General features: G+C 41.2%; 1 protein-coding gene across 9 annotated transcripts; it reads left to right on the forward strand.

The window, feature by feature from the left end:
• The first annotated feature begins 16,709 nt into the window (after positions 1–16,709).
• Positions 16,710–20,303, forward strand: LOC123051311 (uncharacterized). 9 transcript variants are annotated; one of them, XR_006424004.1, is made up of 5 exons: positions 16,710–17,070; positions 17,829–17,927; positions 18,194–18,361; positions 18,546–18,709; positions 19,577–20,303. XR_006424004.1 is itself a non-coding variant. In XM_044474162.1 (4 exons), the coding sequence occupies exons 1-4, from the start codon at positions 17,000–17,002 to the stop codon at positions 18,643–18,645; spliced, it is 438 nt and encodes a 145-aa protein (XP_044330097.1). In that variant the 5' UTR covers positions 16,710–16,999; the 3' UTR covers positions 18,646–20,303. The 9 variants fall into 9 exon arrangements, 2 of the variants coding, with proteins under 2 accessions (XP_044330097.1, XP_044330096.1); XR_006424003.1 differs by having other exon boundaries at positions 18,194–18,709; XR_006424007.1 differs by having other exon boundaries at positions 18,217–18,361; positions 18,546–20,303.
• Positions 20,304–27,694: the final 7,391 nt, after the last annotated feature.

Below are 27,694 nucleotides of genomic sequence, written 5' to 3' on the forward strand. Positions count from 1 at the left end.
AAATTTTTTTAAAATTCATAGAAATTTATTATGAATTTAGGTTGAATTCTCTCTATAGGCGCATCTATGCTCATTTTTTTATGTTGGGGTTGGTGATCTTTACAGACTTTTTGTATGTTGAATATGCACCATTCAAAATCAAGACAAGAAAATGAAATCCCTTTGTAGCACATGAGTTTTCGTCCGAAATCCTGATACTTCAAAAGAGATTGTCCATTTTGTTCATGAAGTGCATCCAGCTTTTGCCGTAACCCTCTCAACTATTTAGCACATGCTATGTGGGTGAAATGATGATACCATGCCAGCTTTCAACCTTTTCAGAGCTCATTTGTAGGGCTTTTCAATTTCAGGGTCATTTAGCTCAAAACAATGTCACTGCATGAAAAATAACAAATGAAGTCATAAAGGGTTGAAAATTGATGATGTGGCTTTGAATGGTGCATTTTGAACACACAAAAAGTCTGGAGTTCAAATAAGTTCAAGAAAATGAAATCCCTTTGTAACAGATGAGTTTTCCTCTGAAACCCTCATACTTTGAAAGAGATTGTCCATTTTGTTCACGAAGTGCATCCAGCTTTTGCCGGGACCCTCTCAACTTTTTAGCACATGCTATGTGGGTGAAATGATGATACCATGCCAACTTTCAACCTTTTCAGAGTTCATTTGTAGGGTTTTTCAATTTCAGGTTAATTTGAAATGCTTTTCAATTTTAGGGTCTTATAGCTCAAAATAATTAGTAAATGCATGAAAAATAACAAATAAAGTCAGAAAGGATTGAAAAATGATGATGTGGCTTTGAATGGTGCATTTTGAACACACAAAAAGTCAGGAGTTCAAATAAGTTTTAAAAAATGAAATCCCTTTGTAGCAGACGAGTTTCCGTATGAAATCCTGATACTTTGAAAGAGATTGTCCGTTTTGTACACGAAGTGCATCCAGTTCTTGCCGTAACCCTCTCAACTTTCTTGCACCTGCTATGTGGATGAAATGATGATACCATGCCAACTTTCAACCTTTTCAGAGTTAATTTGAAATGCTTTTCAATTTTAGGGCCTTACAGCTCAAAATAATTAGTAAATGCATGAAAAATGGTGCATGAAAAATAACAAATAAAATAAATAAGTAATTAGAAACAAAATAATATACACTTTATTAAAATATATAAGTAGAAACAAAATAAAATAAACTTTATTAAAATTTATGAAACTAAAATTAACAAAGTATTTTCTGTTCAAAATTATAAGAAACCTCTAGTATTACTGAAAGTAAAATTATATAAAACTGATGCAACTAAAATTATCGAAGTATTTTCTGTTCAAAATCATTAAAAGCAAAAAGAATTTTCATAAAGAACTTTTTTTGTTAGAAACTTTAATAGCAAAAGGAATTATCATAAAGTAAAATAAATAAGTAATTAGAAACGAAATAAAATAAATAAGTTTTTTGTTGTAAGTAGAAACAAAAGAAAATAAATAAAGCAAAAAAGAAAACAAAAAAAACAGGCAAAAATAAAAAATATGCCACCTACTGGGCCACCACGGCCTAAATACGACTAGAAACCCATCGATGGGCCAGGATTCAGGCCCGCAGAAGGCCCAGTAAGCCCATCAGGCATAGCAGTGACAATTAGGCCCGTAAGCCTGCAATGGAGAGGAGCTCGAGAGGGGTGCGGTAGTGGGGCCTATAAACCACTGCGCGCCCCTCTCAACTAGCGAGGTGGGACTAAACTTTCGACGCAGGCGCAGCAGCACAAGGTCTTTGGTCCCGGTTGGTGGCACCAACTGAGACTAAAGGTGTGCATTGGTACCGGTTCGTGGCACTAACCGGTACCAATTCCCCACCTTTAGTCCCGGTTGCTGACACCAACCGGGACCAAAGGCCGCCGCTTCCCGCCCTTTGGGCTGCTGAAAAGAGGCCTTTGGTCTCGGTTGGTGGCACCAACCGGGACTAAAGGTCGCATTCGTCCCGGTTGCTGTCACGAACCGGGACCAATGCTTCGTCTATATAACTAGTACTTGTGAAAATTTTCATTCAGTTCGTCTTCCCCGCCCCGACGACGCCGCCAGGCTGCCCCTCTGCGCCTCGCCATCGCCGTCGTCGCCCCTGCCTCCGACGCCGTCCCGCGCCGCCCAGACGCCGTCGCCGCCCCGCGCCCCCTGCCTCCTCGTCGCCCGTCGCCGCGCCCCTCACCTCCGCCCCCTGCCTCCTCGTCGCCCGTCGCCGCGCCCCTCACCGTCGCCGTCGCCGCCCCCTGCCTCCTCGTCGCCCGTGGCCGTGCCTCGCACCGTCGCCCCCGTGCCCTGCCTCCTCGTCGATCACCGCCCCCTTAGTGAGCTCATATGAATTTTCCTAATTTAGATGTGTAGTTAATTTAGATGTGTAGTTAATTGAGTTGTTGTAATTTGTTCATAAATGAATATGCAAAAGTTAGAAAATTTTTTCTGTTCATAAATTTTTTTTGTGATATTATTGTTGAATATGCAAATGTTTGTGTGTTCATATATATGCAAAGAATATGTCAATTTTTTCATAGAATTTTTATAATTTTTTTCTGTTGTAATCTTGTTCATAGAATTTTTATCTTGTTCATAGAATTTTTATGATTTTTTTCTGTTGTAATTTTGTTCATAGAATAAGAAGAGAAAGTGTTTAATAGAATTAGTTAGAAAAATAATAGAACTAGCTAAACTAGTTTATTTTTAGTAAGTACTACTTTATTCTATTTATAGCAAGTGCTTAGTAGTTGAACTAGTTGATTTAATAAAACTAATTTATTTTACTATAGAAGTAGTTTATTTTTAGCAAGAAAATTAATAGAACTAGTTTATTTTTTAGTTAGCAATTATTCCCGCATCGACGTCGACGATGCCAATCCCGGATCCTCGTCGTCGACTCGGCGGAGGAGGCCGGCTTGATCAGAGGGGCCATGTCCAGGACTGGGCTCCGCCGGGCTGGTTTTGGGAGGTGCTACTTTCCGGGGGGCATAGGTTCGTGAGGAGCCAGCCCGTCATTGACCCGATCCTTGTTTGGTGGCTGTCGCGTGGGCCAGTGATGGTACCGAGGCTTCCGGACACCGCGGAGGTGGTACGTCACCGTGTCAGCGAGGAGGACGAGCACGTCCGTCGCTACATGGTTGCGTTGGAGTGCAGGTTCGACAATACCTGGCAGGTTCTTCAGGGATCTCACTGGAGCTATGATCCTGTGATGGTTCCTTCTCTTTGGGTATCCACCACACGCGCCGATACCCGTCGGGCGCTACGGTTCTAGCTGTACTAGCGATGCTATATGTATGATAGTATTCGAGGTGTATTAGTGATAATATTCGACGATGTACGGACGCATGGAGATGATGTAGTTTTGCTTATAATTGAATGCATCCTAATTTGAATACTACTTTATTTTGTGATTTGATTTTGCTTATTGAATGCTCAAATTGGAAAACTACTCCTACTTTGAATGCTAAAATTGGAGAGCACTATGCAAGGCGTATGCATATGATTAGTTGATAGCTTATAGGGTTTTTGTTTTCGCAGAAATCTAGGAGCCCCCCTCCATCATCCCCGCCGTCATCCCCGTCACCGACCCCCTCCGACCTCGAGGTGAGACCAGCCACGAACCGGTTTTAAAAAGATAATTAAATGATATTTCGGGTTGACTTTAAGTCTATTGAGTCTCCATCATATATGAGAGGACGAAGAATCCCGACTGTTGTCGTGGGGTAGCTTCTCCTTCGTTCCCGTGTGCTAGACAATTTGGTGTAATGCACTCGGGAACGAAAGGAAGGAGCTACCATCGCCGACGGTCGCAAATGTCTGAGAGGAATCAGTGAGGGAGAGTTCCACCATATATATATATATATATATATATATATATATATATATATATATATATATATATATATATATATATATATATATATGAGAGGACGAAGAATCCCGACTGTTGTCGTGGGGGTCGCTTCTCCTTCATTCCCGTGTGCTAGACATTTTGATGTAATGCACTCGGGGATGAAAGGAGGAGCGACCATCACCAACGGTCGAATGTATACACCACGTGAGCTGAGAGTTTTCAAGAAAAGACTCGACAAACCGGTAGTCAACCCGTGATGAATAATAATGATCTAACTTAGGTTTTTTAGTACATATATTTAATTGTAGACGTTTAATATTTGAATTATGAACATAGGAAATGTCGTACTCGGATGACGAAAGTCTCCCGTGGGAGTGCGGCTGGTGCCACGACGACCGAGGTCTGTGCGACAGGCCTCACCTGGACGAAGATCGGCGCTTCAGTATTAAGCTGGAGGAGACCTTCAATGTTGAAACGGTACGCAACGACGACAAGTGTTATTTTTTCGTAATTAAGCACGACTTCAACTATTTCAACGTGTACTTTTCATCTTTTACAATTTGACTAGCTTATCCCATGCCATGCAAGATGCTACGACTTGGAGAGGATGGGTTTTGAAGACCATGAACGTATGGAAACAATGAAAATTCACCTAAGGACCCATCATGATATAGATTTTGAAGTAAATCTGTATAATTCTGAGAGCGTAACCCATTTTGGTTGCAAAAATTGGGAAGCATTTTGCAAGATGAATGGTTTTGATGAGGGTATGCTTGTCACCATGGATCTTGGTGATCCTGACATCGAGCAAGACAATATGGACATTTGGGTCCTTGTTGATACGCCTCCAATTCTACCGCTATGTGAGTTTCTCAAACATAGTTATTAGCTAATTTATATTGTTCATTTCAAAATAGTTGACAGCTTATTTTCATTGACAGCTTATTTTGATTATTCAAACAATGTGCGGAACATGGTAGACAGAACCTACTACACTGATGGCTCTGAGTTAACTTATAAAGAGAAAACTCATCTGGTCGGATTTTGTACTGATCTTGAGAATTACAATATCTATTGTAAAACTCCTCCACATTATGGTCAATACGTGCCACTAGTGCACGTGTTGAACTACGGTAACTACTATGGAGATACCCTGGTAAGATTTCTTACTATTACGACATCTGTGCATCTTTTGCATACTTCTAAAACTAGTACATCATTGCTAACTATGAAGTTATTACTATGTTTTTCAACAGATAATCCCAGAGGATTGTGTGCCTCATTTGATGTATCAGAATGGTAGCCTTGATGTTTTGAACATACAACCAGGTCATCCTACGAATCTCAACTGTCCATACCAGATTTCTAAAAGAAGTGGAGACATGAAAATCAAAGAATGGAAAAAATGTATGGACAGTCGCAAGGAGGTTCTTGGAAGCAAAAGGATGCGAAGCGCAAAAATTGGAGACAGGATGATCTCCATTCTCCATAATGGAGAGTCGGGGTTTATATTGTTTTATGTTATTTTACCTTAAAGAGGGTATTTAAGTCCTACCTAATACTGATGATCATGTGCTAAGAACAATTAAGTAGGGTTGGTTCGATGACTATGAAGATGATGATCGTATGACTTGTTATTAATAACGAGTAGAAGTTGTATAATGATGATTAGTAGGACTTGTTATTATGATGATGCATGATGCGGGCATGAAGAGTTATTATATATCAGTTATTATATATCTCTGTTAGCTAGCTTACACACCCTAAATTACCCCCTAAACCCTCCCCCCTTATTATATACGAGAACTTGTTGTTCGACCAATCTCTCGGAGAAGGAGAGGTGGTCGATATCACTTCTCTCTGTATGCATATGTTCATGACGATCTTCTGTTTCCTTCATTTGCTTACTAGCTAGCGTGTCTAGTCCTCTCCATACGTATATAGTACGTAGCGTCGACCAAGCACGGAGATAAGAGAGGACACTTCTCTCTATTAATTAGCTAGCTAACACAATATATGAAACACCTAAATTAACCCCCCAACCTCCCCCCTTTCAAAAAAAAACAAAAACCCCAGCCACTGAAATGCTGACGCGTGGATGCCTTTTGGTCCCGGTTGGTGTCACCAACCCGGACCAAAGGCCCTCCTTCCTGGGCTGGCCGCAGCGGCCACGTGGAGGCCCATCTGTCCCGATTCGTGTAAGAACCGGAACTAAAGGGCTAGGGCATTAGTAACGACCCTTTAGTCCCGGTTCAAGAACCGGGACAAAAGGCCCTTACCAACCGGGACAGATGACCCTTTTTCTACTAGTGTGTAACCCTGAGTTGAACTTTGTAAGTAGCCAATTTCTTTTCGTTGATGTAGTCTACTGCAGTTATAACTTGCATATGCTTTCTCCAGTGTGTGATGTACTTGTGCTTGCTATGCAATTGCAATAACTTACTGTGTGTGACTAAAGCTCAGTTTAATTACAGTTGCCAGTTGTAACAACTTCTTTGTGACTAAGTCCCTGAGAAATGTAGAAGCTGACACTACTAGAAAATGAGCTTCCTAATCTCCCGGCAGACATGGCGAAAATGAATTGCACTCTTGATTACACATCAATGAAAATGGAAAACTATCTTGAAATAGAAATTGACAGGATGAAACAGATGGGAGTGTATAGCCATTCAAAATCAAAACATTTGGGTCTGAAACTAGAGGTGGGAAGGGAACACTAGGCTGGATGAAAACGCAGGAAATGCCCAACTGCTTCATCTGCATCGCAACAAGGACAGTTAGCCACTGCATCAGGCTCATACCATTGCATACATGCATTAAGCAGTAAGGGTCAGTATCAAGTAGGGGCGTCTACCTATATCTGCAGGTTCTTTGCGAACCAGCCTCTATGGACCGAAACATTTTCCCAGTTTCCCTTTTCTCGCTCCAGCTTCTGAAATTTCCCTCCTTGCCAAATGCGCTACAGCCCACAGCTACGGAACAAGTGCAAATGATTGGCTGGCCACACGGCCGCGGTCGCGCAATGCGCCGAGCACCTTGTGGGCGTGGTGGACATGCGGACGCCCGACCTGGCTGCATCGCTGCTGGAGCAACGGTGTCGCGGTTCCGAGAAGGCAGCTAACTAGCGAAGGTTGCCAAGGACGACGGCGATGAGCCGGGACAGGTGTGATGTGGCCAGACGGCGGAAGCCGGCGGTGGTCTGGGACGCCGGTGCGCGATGACAAGTCTCGCTAGAGGATGAGTCGGGCCACTGATGGCTTTGCAAAAGTGGGTCTCATCGTCGTCCCATACTTCTGCTGGACCGGCAGTCCACAGCCATTTTGACTGGGCCGCCCATTTGGCGAATAGGCGAGCCGGGAGATACACTCGTTGCCTGCGACTGGACCGGCCATTTGACAACTACTGTAGCGTACGAAGTACTATAGCTCGCAGGGGGTACTGTAGCTTTAAAAAAACATGCAGGCGTATTGTAGCTGCGGTCAAAAACTGCAACCAACTTTTTGAAAAGTGAACAATTTTTAAAAAACTTGTTTATTTTCAAATTTGTTTGATATACAAATAATTTTTCGAAATTTTACAACAACTTTTCAATTTCGAATATTTCTTGAAAAGTTTGAACAACATTTGAAAATTTTGCAATATTTTCCCAAAACATGAAATTTTTTGAACATTATCAAGTTTTTTGAAATTCTGAAGCATTTTTGAAGATTTTGATTTTTTAGAAAAGTGAACACTTTTTAAAAAACATGAACCGAAATTTGAAATTCCGAGCATTTTATGGAAAGCGAACATTTTCCAAAGTTCTGAACAAGTTTTGAAGTTTTTTTTAATGAATTTATGAAAATAAAAAAAGACAAATGGACACAAAGAAATAAAAGAAAAGAAAAAGGAAAACCGAAACAAAAATGGAAAACCATAATAAACTGTAAAGAAAATGACAGAAAAAAGAAAACCGGTTCAGGATCCTTCTAAAAGATTCTCAAAACCAATTGAAAAACATCACCTCCTTCATCCCTTTTCTCCGCGGCAAACACAATCTCCCTGCCCTCTCTCAGCACGTGCGCCACACTATCCCCTCGAGGCTTTGACAGGGTGAGGGGTGGTTTCAGGCTTCTTTCTTCTGTAGCTGGTGGTTGGCGTGGCGTTTTAGCTGAGTATCAGATCGAATCTCTAATCTGTCTCACCCATTTTTGTATGTCAACAACCCGAACTTCCTTCACTGTACTATGTACACACATGCGAATACTTCTTTTGTGTTGGATGTACTTGCTCTTCTTTCTTGCTAGGATGATAGGATGATGCCATGCATGTGAGATACCAATTAAGAAGGGCAATAAATTTACTACTACTTGTTATCATGTGTGCTAAATATATGGCATGACAAACTATATCAGCCAATCATCAACCTTGTAATTTGTAGTGTAAAACCATAGTAAAACAAGAAAAACAGTAAAGAAAATGATAGAAAAAAGAAAACTGGCTCATGATCCTTCTAAAAGATTCTCAAAACCGATTGAAAAACATCCTGACTGAGGACAAATGGACAGACTGGTTAAACCTTGTTGAAAGGTTGATGATGGTTAACCTTTCACATGAACCAGACACATTCCGTTGGAAGTTGACTACTTCTGGTGCCTTCACAGTCAAATCCATGTATACAGACCTCATAAATGATGGACAACCTTTTCACCACAAGTATATATGGAACATGCAAGTCCCACTGAAGAGAAAAAATCTTCATGTGGTATTTGGATCGCAAGGTCATCCTGAAAAAAGATAATCTGAAAAAAGAGATTGGCAATGATGCACTAAGTGTTGCTTTTGTGGCAATGAGGAGTCGATTCAACATCTATTCCTTCAATGCCCACTTGCCAAGCTACTATGGAGAACGGTCCACATAGCTTTCAACCTACCTCCACTTACGAGTAGTACGAATAGGTTTGGAAACTAATTAGTGGGGGTGCACCCCAAGTTTAAGTCTCAGATCCGTGTTGTAAGTGCATCTAGTGCCCCTTAGTGATTTTGGTGTATTGAAGACTTATAGGTTAATGGACTAATGTGTTTGTGAGTGTACACAGGCCTATAAGTCTATGAGGAGTTTGATATTTATAGAGAAAGTCGACCCCTAAAAATGAATATCTTCGACTGAAGACTTTGGATTTATGAAGACTTTCTGAAGACTTTGAAAGTGAAGAAATTGGTGTGACCTTGAAGACTTGGTATTCATTCGAAGAACATGAAGCGTGAAGACTCTTGTTTTCGTAGTTTCATTTTCTCTTTCTTGAGTCATAGGAAACACTGTACTGTTAAAGGGGGTCGAGGAAATACTAAGAAAAAAATTCCATGTGATGCTCAACTCAAAATCCTACACCTACCAATCCCTTCGAGTGAAGCCATTGGAAATCTCATACAGTTCAGTCAAATTTCTTCAGTGACAGAGACAAAGTTCTTCTGGTCCCTGAGGAATTTGTTCTAATCGAGGAGTTAGGAATTCGCCAGTGCGAATTGCCTACAAGTGAGGAACATGATAGCCCTGAGGAATTTGATACTCAAATTTCCGACCGTTGCTGTGCTATGCGCCAGCTGTCCCAAAATATCTACCCACCTAACGGTCATATTATTGAAGGGCATTTATGTCTTATCATGTCGGGCTGCTCCCTAGGCTATAAATAGCCGCCCCCTACAACCACTAGTTGGTTGGCTGCTCCGAGGGAAACTGACACTTGTCATTTGAGAGCATCCCATCCTCCGAGGACTTTGAGCGAAAATCATCAAGTGAGGAAAACCCAAACCCAAACACCTACAAACCCAAAGTGATTGAGCATCACTGAAGAGATTGATCCTGCGTGGATCCGACGCTTGTTACCTTTGAAGATTGTGCATCTTCCAGACGGTTAGGCGTCATGGTCTGAGCATCCAAGAGGAAACTGTGGATCGCCGAGTGACCGAGTTTGTGAAGGTTTGGAAGTCACTTGAAGACTTACCAAGAGTGATGGGGCGAGGTATGTGTGACCTTAGCTCAAGGAGAATACGGTGAGGACTGTGTGTCCGGGACTGTGTGTCCTCAGGTTTAAATACCTAGCCGCTCCAACCAGACGTACAATTGTCACAACAGTTGGAACTGGTCTACTAAATCATTGTCTTCACCAAGCCTACTGGTTCTATTTCCTCAACTCTTTCATTTCCTTGTTACTGTGTTGTGTGCTTGTTCATATTTGTTAGAAGACTTTGACTGAAGACTTTCTCAATTTCCTCCGTTCAATTTCTTCAGTTTGTTTGTCTTCATCCTGTTTATCCTGTGTTTACGCTGTCTGTACTCTGAGCTTGTTTTCATTTCATCTTAATAACCATGCTTCTGTTCTGTTATGTTTACATCTGAGTACTTATTCCGCTGCAAGTAGTTCTTCGCTCAGGAATTTCCTCAACCTGAAATTCCTCAGTGAAGAATTCATAAAAATCTCCTATTCACCCCCCCTCTAGAGCAAGGTACTCGCTTGTTCTGTGTGATTTTGGTTTAACCACCTGGAGTTTTAGTTATGTCGACCGCATGTATGATCAAGGTCTCTGCTGGGTGTCTTACCTTCGATGGGACGGACAACCCCTACTGGAAGAATAAGATGCGAATGCATCTTGAGGCAATTGATAACGATCTCTGGTATGTTGTGAAAAATGGTGTTCCCTCAGTCACATCTTCTCTGAATGCTGCTGATGTGCAGAGATTCAAGCAACTCGATTCTCAAGCGAAGAACATCATATGTGGCCATCTGAGCAAAGGGTAGTATGGAAGAGTGAGCGCTTTGGATATTGCTAAGCTTATCTGGGATAGGCTGTCCAAAGTCAATGAAGGAGTCTCAACACAGCGTGACTCTCGAGTTGACGTTCTTCGCAATCTCTTCAACCGCTTCGAAAGACTCGACAATGAAAATGTTCAACAAACCTTCGATCACCTCACTGAATCTCAAATGAGCTTTAAGCACTTGGTGCCACTGACATCACCGACCATGAGGTGGTGAAGAAATTGCTGAGATCGCTTGATTCCTCATTTGATACTCTGGCACTGATGATACAAGAACATGGAGATTACAAGTCAATTGATCCCGCTGATATCCTCGAGAGGCTAAACACTCATGAGTTCCAGCTTGCTGAAAAGAGAGATCTCTATGGTTCGAGCTATGGCAGATCACGTGCCCTGAAGGCCAAGGCAGTTTCTAAATATGAAGATGAATATTCTGGTAGTAGCCTTGGTGATCCTGAAGAACTGAGCCATGAGCTAGCACTGCTCGTGAAGAAATTTCAGAAGTTTTCAAGACGTGGTCGCTTTGGAAAATCCTCAAGGAGTAATGATTCCCCATCCAGTGACTATAAGAAGAGACTATGCCACAAATGCAAGAAACCCGGTCACTACATTCAAGACTGTCCTCAGTGGGAAAAGGAATCAAAGAAGAATAAATACAAGGATTACAGTTCTGATGACTCAAAGAAGAAGAATAAATCTTCAAATTCTTCATCATCAAAATCCTCGAAGGCTTCATCTCACAAGAAGAGCAGCTCCAAGAAGGCTCGGGCATTCATTGACAAGGAAATGGACTCTGAAGCTGAATCTGAGGAACATGAGGAAGATGAGGCATCTGAGGAGTCAGAATCTGGTGTGGCGAGTCTAGCTCTCGCTACTGCGTTCGTCAGCAAGTCCATCTTCAACTCTGAAGAAAATGGTTTCACCAACAAGGCTGATTGATACGTCTCCAACGTATCTATTTTTTTTTATTATTCCATGCTATTATATTATCTGTTTTGGATGTTTAATGGGCTTATTTATACACTTTTATATTATTTTTGAGACTAACCTATTAACCCAAGGCCTCGTGCAAATTGCTTTTTTTTGCCTATTTCAGTGTTTCGCAGAAAAGGAATATCAAACGGAGTCCAAACAGAATGAAACCTTCGGGAGAGTTATTTTTGGAACGGAAGCAACCCATGAGACTTGGAGTAGACGTCAGGGAAGCTTCGAGGAAGCCACGAGGCAAGGAGGCGCGCCCTACCCCCTGGGTGCGCCCCACCCTTGTGGGCCCCTCGTGGCTCCCTGACCGACTTCTTTCGCCTATATATATCAATATACCCTAAAAACATTGGGGAGCAGAATAGATCGGGAGTTCCGCCGCCGCAAGCCTCTGTAGCCACCGAAAACCAATCTAGACCCGTTCCGGCACCCTGCCGGAGGGGGGAATCCCTCACTGGTGGCCATCTTCATCATCCCGGCGCTCTCCATGACGAGGAGGGAGTAGTTCACCCTCGGGGCTGAGGGTATGTACCAGTAGCTATGTATTTGATCTCTCTCTCTCTCGTGTTCTTGATTCGGCACGATCTTGATGTATCGCGAGCTTTGCTATTATAGTTGGATCTTATGATGTTTCTCCCCCTCTACTCTCTTGTAATGGATTGAGTTTTCCCTTTGAAGTTATCTTATCGGATTGAGTCTTTAAGGATTTGAGAACACTTGATGTATGTCTTGCATGTGCTTATCTGTGGTGACAATGGGTTATCACGTGATCTACTTGATGTATGTTTTGGTGATCAACTTGCGGTTCCGTGACCTCGTGAACTTATGCATAGTGGTTGGCCACTACAAGGATTCCGGTCTATTGCAACAAAATGTATTGCTGCAACTATATTTTGTTGCAATAAAACGCAATATTACCACAAATTCTCCGGTTGTGGTAATAGGCCGCACATATTGCCATAACTTAGTTTTGTCATGATAAATACTAGATTTGTTGCAATAGAGGGCTCATATTGCAACGAACTGTGTCGGCGCTGCGATATGGTAACGATATTGCGACAAAAAAAATTCGTTGCACGAGGGCAGCCATTTTGTTGTAATAGAGACTAGGTATTTCAACAGAATAACTATTTGTGGCAATATTCAAAAAGATATTGCATAATCAGCGTGACGTTGCATTAGTTACACATATTATTGAAAAAAGTGGCTACCTATTGCAACAAACTGCATCGGCGTTGCAATATGGTAGCGATATTGCGACAAACAGATTCCGTTGCGCGAGGCAATCATTTTGTTGTAATTGAGACTAGGTATTTCAACAGAATAACTATTTGTGGTAATATTCGGAAAGATATTGAAACATCGGTGTGACGTTGCATTAGTTACAAGTAAAACATTGTGAAAATATATTATTTGAATTTACAGATATTAAGTTGCGATTTTTGCAAGCTTGAAGGAGTAATTATTTTTTTAATTGCACCAATTTCAGTTAACCAAACACTACAACAAAACATAGATTAACTAACACATTGATGTAACATATAGAAAAATGTGTCACAGAGCAAAATATCTGTAACACATGCACGGAGAGTAACACATGGTTGATAAGATTTGAAAATGTGTTAACGGCACATTACCACAGTAACATATAAGTTTGTGTTGCTCCTGGTGTGTTACACCTATTGATATTGTAACTAATATCATGTGTTGATGCATACCGTTACAAGCTATATAACTTTAGAGAGAAAAAGGAATAGCGTAAACTATAAAAAGGAATGGTGCCACAATGCTTACAAACATAAGTTCAAATTTTCACTCAATTGATTTTATCAACAATCTTTGTCTTTGACATAAGCTTGTACATAGGTCTTGAACTTTTTTCTGTGTTACATGAACCTTAATTGAGATACATATATGACTCAAACTGGAATTACTTCCGATATGTACGCATAAATTCATTCACTTAACCTCTTCAAAATAGAGAATAATTTGAAACATTGTTCTCAAAATTATACGGGCAACAAGTATTGTGGTACAAAGGGAGTAGATATTAGCATGAGAGTATACATATTCTTCCTATAAAAAAATAGAACATGCAGGCCGTGAACAAAATAAAATGACCAACAATGGGGGCATGCATGAAGAAAAAAAATGATCCATACAACGAATCGAACATGCTACCTCCAACCTGGGGAAACAAGTGATTACCAACGGACTAACACCATTTGTACGCATATGTTAATAAATAAACTTATTCTTAAAAATAATGAACAGCTGGGCTAAGGCCCATTAAAAAGGAAGGTGTTCGGCTGGGCGGCGAGGAGTTAAATTGGGCTGCCATTCCGTGACTTAGACCCGGTTTTGCTTCTGGAAGCTTCAGCATAGTTTTTCTTTTGTCTAAAAAAAACCTAGTTTTTCTTCTTTCTCGGCTAGGTTTATCCTCAGCAGCTTTTTGTTTGTTTTTCTTCCAGTTTTCGATTTGGTTTTTATTCTCCTTTTCCTATTTCCTTTTACTTTTTAGTTTCCATTTTTATTTTTAAATTTCAATAACTTCTTCCTTGAAATTTGTGTATTTTCTAGAAATTTACCAACAATTTTAAAATTGACCAACTTATTCAAATTCGTGGATTTTTTTGTTAAATTTGGCAACTATTTAAAATTCGTGACTTTTTAGGAACCGTGATTTTTTTTCCAAATTTACAAACTTTTTTCGAGTGGCTGAACATTTTCATTTTCGCCAATATTTTTTCATGACACGATTTTTTCAAATTCGTGTTGTTTTTCAAAAATGTAAACTTATTTTGACTTTGGTAAAAAAATCAAGATCGCAATATTTTTTAGAATGGACGACCTTTTTCTGAAATACATTAAAAAATTCAAATTCGTGAATCTTTTTTGAGTTCGTGAATTTTTTAAATTAGTTATCTTTTTTTAGAATTGAGAAACATTTCTTTCAAATTCTTTCACTTTTTCCAAATTCATGAACATTTTTAAAGCCACAAACTTTTTTCAAACTTGAAAAACTTTTAAAATTCTAAACTTTATATAGAAGTGTACAGTCAACTATGCCATGGGTCAACGGTCATCATGGTGAACCGGTGCAAACAGCCGAGCGAGCAAGCTGGACAAAGCGACCTCGCTTAGCTGGGTCAGCCCAAGGCGTGCGGTGGGTGAGTGTCAATTAGCGTTGCTTGTGCCACCAATGATGTATAGGCACTCTCTATATTTTAATATGCAATAACACGGAAAATTAAACACATCCAAATCAAACAACGCACAAATTCAAATTTGTTGGAACATGTCCTTCAATCAATAATTTTGCTATTAGTTTTGCATGCAAATTCAAATTGTCTAAAAATATATGTTTTTTTCCTCACGATGAGATATAAATATTTCTTGTATGTGATGTTTCGTTAGATATGAGATGTGAAAGTAGGGAGCTTATTGGGAAGAAGGAGCTTTTAAATAGGTAACCACGAAAGTAACGGCTATGAGGGCAACCCATAGGTTATCCCTTGTATACCGGGCTAAGAGCAACTCTAACAGATCCCACATATTGGCCCGATCCCCAAAAATCGGACCGATATGCGGTTTATGGGCCAAAAAGCAACTAGTAAATCCCGTATCTTGGCCCAGCCCGCATATTTTTTAACTGGAAACCTAAAGTCGTCCCCCTTGAAGCGGTATTTGTACGGGATTTGGGGGCATATTTTTAGGACCCTACAAAATCCATTTTGGTAGAAGAATGGGGAGGCACTGAAGAGCGAGAGGGAGATCTTACCAGCATTGACGTGGACTAGTCACCCGAAGGGAGTTATGGTCGGCGCTTTACTGGAGTGAAGGAAGGTCGGAGTTGAACCAGGCGAGATAGCATACCAAAGACGCTAGCTCTCGCGAGGTAGAGAAGCATACCGCATTTGGCCGTCGGGATAGCAGATCAAGGACGCAAATGGTTCCAGCGAGTCGTCTGCAACCTTAATGCTTTTTTGATATTAACTAGTAGATCGTAATCTCAATGTATAGTAACCCCTTGATTGCTAGTGTACTCAATTATAGTGTGCTCGGGACACCCCATTTCCCATGTCACAGATAGTATCCAATAGCCCCTGTCCTTATCGTTTGACGTGGGTTATAAATAGTGATGAATCAATCTATTTTGAGCTAGAGTACATGCCAAGATCCTCTAGAATGTCCCCGCTTTGATGAAGCATCGACATGGTCTCTTGTATAGGTAGGCATGGCTTGGTAGTTTCCTATTTCTAGGGGATACGATACGATCAGATTTACCCGCTTTGATGACCCCATTGTGGAAAAAATTTAAAAAAATAATACACATTCAATAAATGCGATCCTTCCGCATCGAGTCCTTTTACGTGTACTAGTTGCGAGGAAAAATACTAAACTTGCAATATTATCATTTTGAAGAAAAAAATCTTCACAAAACAAGGTATCATCTATGAACATGCATGACTTTCCAAGATGATGGCCATATTCATTGCATAGTTTATGATAATGTGCCCAAATTGGGCACATAGGTGCATCTTGCCATTAAAAAATATATTGACAAACATCAAAACAAAAAACAATGTTGACAAATAGAGTTTCTACACATTTGTTTAAAAAAATTCTAGTTTTATAGTGTAAAAATGGGTATTTTTTGTGAAGCAAGTACGAAAATAGGTTTAAAATGGCACCACTCAAATTTTCACATAAAGTAGACCATATATGAGTGACAATTCCTAAGTTTCATGGGTTTTTTCTTACATTTACTGCATTTCTAGTCATTTATTGCATAGAATTCAAATTTAAATCACAAGTGCATAAAAATGTTGGCAAAATTTTGGTTTTAAAGAAAATCCGATTTATATCCTTTAATAGGCCTTATTAAAAAACAAGAAAAAAAGAATGGAAGAAAAAATATTAAAATTTTACCGAGTGCAAAAATATCCCACTAAAAAATACACGTGTTTTGATTGGTCAAGATGGCCCTCTCACGAATCACAAATCGGAACCGTTGGATTTGCTTAGATCGAACGGGTGCGGCCCTGCGGGTGCCCTATCCTTTTATCTCCTCTCTCCTTATCCTTCGCACGACTGCCTACCCATCCAAGCCACCGCATACCACGCCGCAAGTCGCCTCATGCCGCCGCCGCTCGCCCCTTTCTCTGTAGGTCGCCAACGCAACCCTGGGCCCCAGGATCGTTCCCTCCTCCCCACCAGGCTATTGGCTCCGCAGCGGCCGCAATCCTGGGCATCAGGAGCGCGCAGCCGCCGCAATCCTGGGCAGATCTAGCCGGGGCCGTGGGCAGCCATCCCTCCATCCGGGCGGCCATGAAGAATTGAAGCGGCTTGCGCAGAACTAGCGCATGGACCATGCGCGCCTCCCGCGCTAGGAGCCACCGGTCCTCGTCATCTGCTAGCATCCACGAGGAATCGATCCATATGTAAGCTACCTTCCACAATAATCCATCCAACAGGCTGCTTGCTTGTTTGTGTACTAGTGCCAAGGGGAGCAAGATGCAAGGACGACATTGAGGGTACATGCCTGATTCTCCTGGTAATAATAGTAGTACGTACGTGTTCCTGCCCGTGGTGGAGATGCATATACCCGAATACCCGTAACATATCCATACATACTCGAATACTCTCAAACTGGCATGTATACATACATACCCGAATACCTGTGTGATTTTTTAATTCAGCTAAATAGGTCTACTGATTGTCAGATTGGGTAGTAGAAATTGTGAAGAGCAACACGGACATGTACTTTACTGATAGGGAATGTAGGTGTAATACATAGTGCTTTTCATGGTAAGGGTTCTAGTAGATGTATGATCATTTTAGTGTAGTATATCCCAACTATCCCAACTTCACTATGAAAATACAGCAGAAACTTGTCTGTTTATTTCACTTTAATTATTATATTTCTCGTATCTCAATCTCATATGCTTGTTTGATATAATCCAATGGGTGATAGCATCACTTTTTACAACTACCCATCAGGGTTACCTTTTTATTTAGGTAAATGTAAGACTTCATCACCTTTTACCAAGTATCCATCCTGTCTACATTATGCGCAAAATAGGTTCCACATTTAATTCCAAATTTGTTGAATATATGGTTTTACTGCGTGCTTATAGTCTGTAGCTCTTGGCTGTACATCTGTTTCTATCTCAATCTATTTATCATTCTACTCTTACAGAATGTTTGAGGAGAGCTCGGTTAGTGTCAACACCTCAAGGGTTTATGCATATCAGTTCCTTCTGCTTAAAGCCATTGTAATGATGGCTACTGGTTCCAGGTATATGTTTATGGAGTCATATGGCGCGCTCTTATAACTTTGCCATGGAATGTCTATTGTTAGAAAACATCTTGCGAGTACTTTGGTTAGGTACTAGAAAGCACATACACACACATGCCCAACACAGCAACAAGCACGCACATACAACACAACACAGATGCTCTGCTCCTGATTTGCCAATAGTACGCTTATGCTTTGCCACTCCGAATTTTTTGCACTATGAGCCACTTTGCATGTGCTTGCTCATGTAGTGACCTGATTGACAGTTGTTTGTGTTGCCGTGTTCAAGCTCGTGCTACAGCAGCAACCCAGCAGCAAAACTCTGAGCTCAGCCAGCAGGTCAACGAATTACACGATCAACTACAAGCTGAACGTGCAAACACACAAGAGAGGATTAACTTGGAGCGTGTTGAGAGAGAACAACTTCAGGAGAGGTTAGAAGAAGAGCGTGCTGAAAGGGAAATATTGTTGGAAGAACTGGAATTTGAAAAAAACACGATGTCAAAGTTTGCAAAATGGAGCCAGCAAATGGGAACCCGTGATTATAGTCATATGCTTGCAACCTTGTAAGATTTATGTTGCTTGCTTACATTGCTAAAAGTGCACTTCTATTTGCAGGTGCCAACGAAGAGGATTGACAAAGAAGATAGTAGTCCAAACTTGCAAAATACTTTTTTTCAGATATCTAGTCCTAATAAGACTCCAGGTGCAAGGCTAACTGTTATTTCTTCAAGTGTGCTCATACAAGCTGAACAAGGAATTCTCAAATGTTTAAAGCAATGGTAAGTCAAAACCTTGATTTCTCTTCATGTTCACCTGCATTCTATACGTATGGCCTTCATAATTAGCTAGCTACTTCTTCTCTTTCACCATGTGTTGTTGCTGCATCGAGTCACAACTTTGAAAAAACGAATATGTGCTAGCTAGGGACATTAACTTAATTGAAACTATAGATTGAGTCGCAACTTAAATCAACAGCGGATGCTTTTTGTACATGTACTTGTGCTTATGCTTTAGACAATTACACTTGTCAAACTGTTCTGATTCCTTAGTTACATACTTGTTGACACAGTATTACTCCAAATAGTCTGGTGATAATTATTTTTAGAGAAAATGGCTTCTATACCACTGAGACAAGCATCAACTGCTCATTTGCCATCGAACAAAGCTTCAGTGCTCATATACCAGTAACAAACGAATTCTAGTGCTCGTATGCCACTGGCTGTTAGAACAACGTTACCTCACAGTTTTCATATGCCAAAATGACTTGTTTGCCCTTAGTGGCAAATAAGCAACAATGAGAGAACATATCTAGGAAAAAACTGACAACATTTTGCCTGTAATTACATCATTTCAGCAAAACAACAGTGCACAGATAACAGTATCAGCATATATATACTTCAGCTACAGAATAATACTCATCAAAGTTCACATCATTTAGAAACCATTCAGCAAACACCAAATTCAGTCATGCATAAGTAAACTCAAGTTTTCATTCCTACCAAAAGACCACAACCGAGAGTAGGTTGTTCACATAAGCAAAGTCTATAGATAAATTAGACATGAAGAGTTGCGATATGTAAATAATATGTGAAATTTTGCTGAATATCACAGTTTCAGCTTCTTCTTGCTTCGAGTGCTCATTGCAGGGCTGTCAGGTGCAACATTCCTCTTGCTTCGAGTGCCCATTGCAGGGCTGTCAGGCGCAATAGATATGGCCTTTGATCTACATTAAAACATCAGATTACATACTATGATGATCCTCGCAGAATATACGTTGCTAACTTACACATTGTCAAAGAAACATTTCATTGAAGATTGTGCAGCTTTCATACCTTGTAGATTTAGAGGTGGTCTTTGATGATTTCGACTTGGCGACATTGTCTTCAATTGCATCACTCGGACATAGAAGTAGAGGGAGTGCAGTTTCAGTTTCGATTGAACATGGAAGAACAACCTTTGTAATGGGTTTTTTCTTTCTTTTGTCCCTGCATTAGTTTCACATATTAGCATCATTAGGACAAGATTATGATAAAAACAGTAATATTGAAGCAAGCACTACCTTTTTTGCTTTGCTACTTCAGCATAGACAGCTAGTGCTTCCGGAGCAGCATCTTTACAGCTTTGCCATCTATGTCCATAGGCCTTGCAAATTGGACATTGGTGCTGGCCTTTATTTCCCTTGCCCTTGCTATTCTCGGCACCACTTTTATGCCTCTGTACTTTTGGCCTCCCAGGGGCCCTCCTAAGGATTGGGGGATTCAAAATGAAATCTTTGTTCACACTTGGCCATTGAGACATGTCGGTCAGGCCAGGAAGAACATGGGCATAAGCTGCAGTGAACTTGGCAACGCTGTAATAGTCATCAACAAAATCTGCTATGGTGACTCCCCTAATTCCAGTAATAAAGCTGATTGCATGTTTGCAAGGCTTCCCAGAGACTTGAAACGCCCGGCATGTGCATGTCCTATTCGCTAGATCAGTAATGTGGCGCTTGCCACCCAGCGCAGCACACTCGGTAACCTCTGCAATCATGTCATCTATTCTCTCATATTCAATGTCTAGCCCCCTACTTTTTTCATTCAGCTCATTCATGACACTTGGAAGTATACGTCGACCTTGCAATTTCCTAGCAACCCTTCTCCTCTTCTCATGCTTAATGGTAATCTTCCTCCTGATCTTGTCCATGAGCTGAAACAACATTAAACCTTTGTGCTTGTGGATCCAGTTGTTGAAACACTCGGCCAAATTATTTGTCACATAATCCACTTTTGAGGAACATGAATATTTGCTCCTTGACCATAGCCTGCTGTGGTACTTCTTTAAGTATGTAATCGCAGCAGCCCTTTTCTGCTCTATGGCTGCCATGTGATAGTCAAAAGCGCGAGGAGTCCATGAATAAGCAGCTGGCCACAAATGATCATCAAAAACTTTGCCATGAAACTTTTTTTGAAGTTCACAACCAAGTGTCGCATGCATTCCCTATGTTCTGCATACTCAAACACCTTTTCAATTGCAGTGTCAATCCCTTTACCTGCATCTGAACATATGGCTAGGCCAGGGGGAGAGCCAATAGCCTCACGAAGCTTCTCCATAAACCACACCCAACTTTCAGTAGTTTCCGCATTAATAACTCCATATGCTACAGGGTATAGCCAATTGTGCCCATCAATAGCACAAGCAGTAGCTAACTGGCCTCTATACTTGCCTGTCAAATGAGTGCTGTCTATCGCCAAGTAAGGTCTGCATCCAGCCAAGAATCCATCGCAAAGAGGCTTCAATCCAACAAACATCCGTATAAAATACTTTTTCTGATCATACTCCATGTGGTCAATCGCAACTATGCTTCCAGGAGACCTCTTCTCAACCTCCGCTTTCCAGGCATACAGCTTGTCAAAAGACTCATCCCAATCACCAAACAACTTAGCCATTGCTAGCCCTTTGCACCTGAATACTTTTGTATAATTGATCTTGATCTTGTACTTGTCATGTAGCCTCCTCTGTAACTCCTTTGGGCGAACACTAGGATCTTCTTTAACCCAGTCCATGACTTTCTCACACACCCATGCCTTTGAAGCATTATGTTGCTCCTTTTTTTTCTTTGTACTAGCACATGTGTGCTTCTCCAAATGAACCTTGACCTGCAGTAAATTGTAATGGGTAAGAAAATAGAGTCAACTCCACCTAATAACAGCTAGAGTATGCAACTAACTAAAATATATACCTCCATAGTTTCTCCATCATCCAACCTCCCAGCATGAATTCTCCATGTGCAATCTTTAGACTCGCGACAATGAGCCCTGAATCGTGTAGGCTCACTTTTGTCAACTTGAAAATCAAACTCTCTCTTTATGGCATACGTAGCAATTGCCAACCTAAACTCTTCAATATTAGGATACTTTGCACCAACATGCATTGGTGGGTTTTCTTTATCATACACTATTTCTGGAATAACATCTGGTCTAGCATCTTCCGTAACCCACTCCTCGTCATCGCTGCTATCCTCTACATGCTCACTATTTGGTATATCTTTTTTTTCTCCGAGCTCATCATCACTATCTGAACCAGCACTATCAATTGAGTATTGGTCCTCCTCATCTACACCAACATGTTCATATTCTTCATGTGGATTTGCAAGATATGTATCTATAAGGCATACTTTAGCTTCATCATTTACATTGCTTGCTTGACTAGGCAGTGCTACTGATGGTGTTTGATTCAATGGAGAAAAATGCACATCAACACTATCACTTGGGGCAGATTGTTTGATGATCAGATTACCGCTTCTATTTTGATGAAAAGACTCATACATTTTCAGGCATTCTTCATCATTTGACACACAAATATTGTTGCCACTAATAGAGTCAACGTACTCAAGAATTATATTCTCCACTGAAAATAGTGGAAAAGTTCCAGCAATGGAAGCCACTAGATCCTTCAAGCTTGAGCTACTACCCTCAACAATATCCCAAGTAAATGTAGAATCCCCACAGATTTCTGTTCCACCGCCACAAATCTTCACCTCCACTGTGTAAGTACATGATTGGATCATCCTGTGGATGATGAAACCATGTCAATATTTGTATGCTCCTATCTAAAACTTTAGCAAAAATAGACAGACTGAAAAATTACCTAGCACAAATATCAGAGAGAGAGGTGGAGCCGCATTCGTCGGCCACGCCGTCCTCCTCATGGAGCTTGGAAATTTGGGGCAGAGGAGCTGCAGCGAGTGTGCCCACGTACGGGATGATCTCTTCGAGGGCCTCGACCGTGGACATCCCTGACCCGCTCTCCACATCGCCGGAATCCCCGATTCTAGGGTTCGGCGCGACATGGTCGGCGGGAGAGATCGGCGCTGCTAGTTGGGCTAAGGCAGTTGAAGCCGCGGAGGATGGGAGGAAGGGAAGCAGGGCCGCGATGGGAGGCGGCGGAGGCCGGGGCTAGGGGAGCGGCGCCGTTGGCGGTGCCTCCATTCGCTGGGGCTCGGGGAGCGGCGGAACCTTCGGCCTCGGCAAAGGCTAGGGGAGCGGCAGAACCTTCGACGAGTAGTTAGCCTGAGGGAGCAGGAGAGGGAGGAGGGGCATGCGCTGGGGGAGTGGCGGCGGCGGTGGTTCCGCCATGGCCGCTGCTGTGTGCGTGCGTGAACTGGTCGGGTGGTGTGGTGTGCGTTGATTTTTCTGTTTTTTTTCTATTCTAAGAGAAGAGATGAGACGAGGGTAAAACTGGAATTCTCAGATTGACTGACAGGAAAACGTAGAGGTTCTGACGATGGACTAACGGCGATGGCAAATAAGCACTAGAATTCGTTTGTGTCTGGTATATGAGCACTAGAGCATTGTTCGATGGCAAATGAGCAATTGATGCTTGTCTCAGTGGTATAGAAGCCATTTTCTCTTATTTTTAATAGTGGGGTCATTAACTAGAACTATTTTTTTGATTTCTTGATTGCAGGATCCAAAGATCTAGCTCGACTGGACTCTAGATCACGGATAGTTAGTATTGGCCTTAATTAGGATGGCTAAATTGCATCTGAGTATCATTTGATGGATATTTGCTATGAGAATTATGAATTTTATGAATCTACATATTATACGTATGGTTTTGAATATTGCAATTGAATGCCTATATTATTTTTTATGATTGCAATAGGCTATTACCACAACCCACTTTCGGTTGCCACATGTTAGCACCACGAAAAGTTTAAATTGTCGCAATAGTTTCTCACAACAAACATTTCACCCGTTGTGATACCTATTTATCACCACCAAAACTAGTATGTTGCAATTTCCTGTTACGATGACTGGAATATTTGTTGCCATAAGTTAATGCCACAAGTGTAGTGGTTCATGGCAAAATGCCTAATACCATGAAAATAAGGATTGTTGACATAGTTTATTGCCACAATTCACTATTGCCACGGAAGAGCATGCGCCACAAAACGAGCGTCGTTGGCATTGGTTGTTCCCACAAATGTCTATCTCCACGAGCTATCAGTCACCACGATTTGTTACACGTTGCATTAAAGCTATCTCCACAAAGCAAATTGCGGCATCAGGTGAGTGTTGCCACGGGAAAATATGTGGCAACTTCCCACATGGCTGTTGCAATAGCAGACTTTATTGCCACGATTGTGTTTTTGTGGCAATAACCTATTACCATGCGTCCAGTTGCAACGGCTGCCAACGAATGTTGTTTTGTGGCAATAGGTACTTGTCGCCACAAATCGGCATGTATTGCGACGACCGATTTTGTTGCAATAGACCCGGATCCTTGTAGTGGGCACACGTTTTCGTCTTGAGTCTTTGGTAGAAACTTTGGGGCACTCTTTGAAGTTCTTTGTGTTGGTTGAATAGATGAATCTGAGATTGTGTGATGCACATCGTATAATCATACCCACGGATACTTGAGGTCATATTGGAGTATCTAGGTGACATTAGGGTTTTGGTTGATTTGTATCTTAAGGTGTTATTCTAGTACGAACTCTATAATAGAGCGAACGGAAAGAATAGCTTCGTATTATTTTACTACGGACTATTGAATAGATCGATGAGAAAGATAACTTTGAGGTGGTTTCGTACCCTACCATAATCTCTTCGTTTGTTCTCCGCTATTAGTAACTTTGGAGTGACTCTTTGTTGCATGTTGAGGGATAGTTATATGATTCAATTATGTTATTATTGTTGAGAGAACTTGCACTAGTGAAAGTATGAACCCTAGGCCTTGTTTCAACGCATTGCAATACCGTTCGTGCTCACTTTTATCATTAGTTACCTTGCTGTTTTTATATTTTCTGATTACAAAAACCTATACCTACCATCCATATTGCACTTGTATCACCATCTCTTCGCCGAACTAGTGCACCTATACAATTTACCATTGTATTGGGTGTGTTGGGGACACAAGAGACTCTTTGTTATTTGGTTGTAGGGTTGTTTGAGAGAGACCATCTTCATCCTACGCCTCCCATGGATTGATAAACCTTAGGTCATCCACTTGAGGGAAATTTGCTACTGTCCTACAAACCTCTGCACTTGGAGGCCCAACAACGTATACAAGAAGAAGGTTGTGTAGTAGACATCACTGATGGAGGTGATGATGACTACGCTCCCTCCTATTGCTTCATGGCAAAAGGTGCCAAGGTACTCAAATACCCCTCCTCTGAATCAAGTGAGGATGAATCTGATGAAAATCTCAAGCCTAGCTAGCTACTCTAAACTTGCTAAGATTGCTGTGAAACAACAAAAGGCTTTTGAAAAGGTTCAAAACATGCTAGACAAAAGTGATGACATGTTGGGTGAAGAAATGGATCGCACTAAAACCTTGACTGAAAATCTTCAGAGACTTCAGTCTAAGTTTGACAACCTTCAAAGTCATCATAACACTCTCTTATCTGATCATGAGAAGCTTTCTTATGAATTTCTTCAAAGAAAGCAAGATCTTGAAAAGCTAAGGGTGAGTTATGAAGACCTTCGGAAGGAGCGCGATTCATTACTTTCTCAACAAATTAGCGCTGCTTAGGAAGAATTTGTTCCTCCATGTTTGAAGTACATTGAACCAGAATCTGCTAATTCTTCACCTGAATGTTCAAATGCTTCTAATGTTACAAATTCTTCACCTGTCTCTGCCATCACTAATTCCTCATCTGAGGACAATGCTAGTATCACTGATGATGCAGGCCTGAAGGAATTGTACATGACAGGCATGTATAAAAGCCTCAAAGGGCATCAGGCTCTTTGTGATGTGCTTAAAAAGCAGATCGTCAACACGAACCCTAGGAAAGAGGGTATCGCCTTTGGGAAAGAGGGTATCGCCTTTGAGAGGAAACTCAATGCTGATGGGACTTACTGGAAGCCTGAGCAGTATCCAAAAACCTCTTGGGTTGCTGCAAAGGGACCTCCAGTAGATCCATCTACTTTATCTGGCTTTACATGTGAATCTCCTCATTCTGCTGATGAGTCATTTGACTCCAACTATAAACTGTTCAGAAATCAGAATGGTGAAGTATTTGCTAGATATGTTGGCACTAACTGCAGGAACGGTTCCCCTATGAAGAAAATCTGGGTTCCCAAAAGGTGCCTTGAAAGTCTTCAGGTGAATGTCATCATGACACCACCTGAGAAGAATAGGAACCCTAGATCAAATTCTTCATATGGACCAAATTCTTCATATGGATCCAAGTCCCCATACGGACCAAATTCCTCACATGGATCAAATTCCTCAAAAGGATCAAAGTCCTCATATGAACATCACCGTGATAACACTTCTATTTCGCAGGGAAGATTTAAGGGCTATGAATATGATTATTATTCTTCTAATCATTATATTCATAAGTCCTCGAAGAATGTCTCTGATTATTCATATGCTTACCCTAACTCCTCTTATGTGAAACGAAGTGGACTGGCTTCAATGCCACCTTTCTCTCATGGATCCCTTCAGATGTGGGTGGTGAAGAAAAAGAACTAATTTCTTATGCAGGGTCAGGTCTCCAGACGCGCTTAAACGTCTGAAGAATTTTCTGGAGACCTGAATGTGCCTGAAAGGACGCAGGCTAATCATGATGAAATGAATCCTCATTTCTCACGTCCTCATACTGCTTTATCTGTTCTACTGCTTGATGAAATTGATGTCATATTCTTCATTGATGAAGTATATGAGTTCGTAAGCTGCACTAATTCATCTGCATGATGATCAACCCAAAGCCAATGAGTGGGTCCTCGATAGTGGATGTACAAATCACATGACTGGTGACAAGAATCTATTGATGGATGTTCCCTTATCTCCATCACATCTGAGGCATATCATCTTCGCTGACAAAGGAAAAAGTCAGGTATTGGGTCTAGGTAAGGTTGCGATCTCAAAGGATCGACACATGGACAAAGTCATGGTTGTCGAGTCCTTAGGATACAACCTCATGTCAGTCTCAATGCTTTGTGATCTTGATATGGTTGTTATCTTTGGCAAGTATCGTTGTGTTGTGATCATGGAAGCTGACAATTCCAAAGTCTTCGAAGGCTTTAGGAGAGGAGATCTGTATATTGTTGATTTCTCTACAGGACCACGACCGGCTATATGTCTACTTGCAAAAGCTTCAGAAGGCTGGCTATGGCATCGACGACTTGGTCATGCCGGCATGAGGAATTTGCACACACTCGCGAAGAAGAAGCATGTCATTGGCATTGAGGATGTCAAATTTCTCAAGGATCACTTGTGCGGAGCCTGCGAAGCTGGAAAGATGACCAAGGCCAAACATCCAGTGAAGACTATCATGACTACCACTCGACCATTTGAATTGCTTCACATGGATCTCTTTGGTCCTAATCATTATTCAGCAGTTACAAATGATGCATCTCTATATGGCTTTGTTATTGTTGATGATTACTCTCGTTACACATGGGTGCATATTTTCACTTACAAACACGAGGTGCAGGAAGTCTTCAAACGATTTTCCTCGAGGGCTTCAACCAACTTTGGTGTGAAGATCAAGCACATCAGAAGTGACAATGGAACTGAGTTCAAGAATTCTGGTCTTGATGACTATCTTGATGAACTTGGTATTACTCATGAGTTATCTGCTCCTTATAGTCCTCAGCAGAATGGCGTCGTGGAGCGCAAGAACAGGACTCTTGTTGAGATGGCTCGCACTATGCTTGATGAGTACAAGACGCTGATACGTCTCAAACGTATCTATAATTTTTGATTGTATTCTATTTTGGATGTTTAATGGGCTTTATTATACACTTTTATATTATATTTGGGACTAACCTATT

The sequence above is a fragment of the Triticum aestivum genome, chromosome 2D (assembly GCF_018294505.1).
Source record: "Triticum aestivum cultivar Chinese Spring chromosome 2D, IWGSC CS RefSeq v2.1, whole genome shotgun sequence".
In the NCBI taxonomy this organism is placed as follows: Eukaryota; Viridiplantae; Streptophyta; class Magnoliopsida; order Poales; family Poaceae; genus Triticum; species Triticum aestivum.

Coding starts and splice junctions, on each gene's coding strand:
- LOC123051311 (XM_044474161.1), top strand. CDS start 17,000: ATGCGCGCCTCCCGCGCTAGGAGCCACCGGTCCTCGTCATCTGCTAGC. Junction 17,071..17,828: donor CACGAGGAATCGATCCATAT/GTAAGCTACCTT, acceptor CTACTCTTACAG/AATGTTTGAGGAGAGCTCGG. Junction 17,928..18,193: donor ATGATGGCTACTGGTTCCAG/GTATATGTTTAT, acceptor CCTGATTGACAG/TTGTTTGTGTTGCCGTGTTC.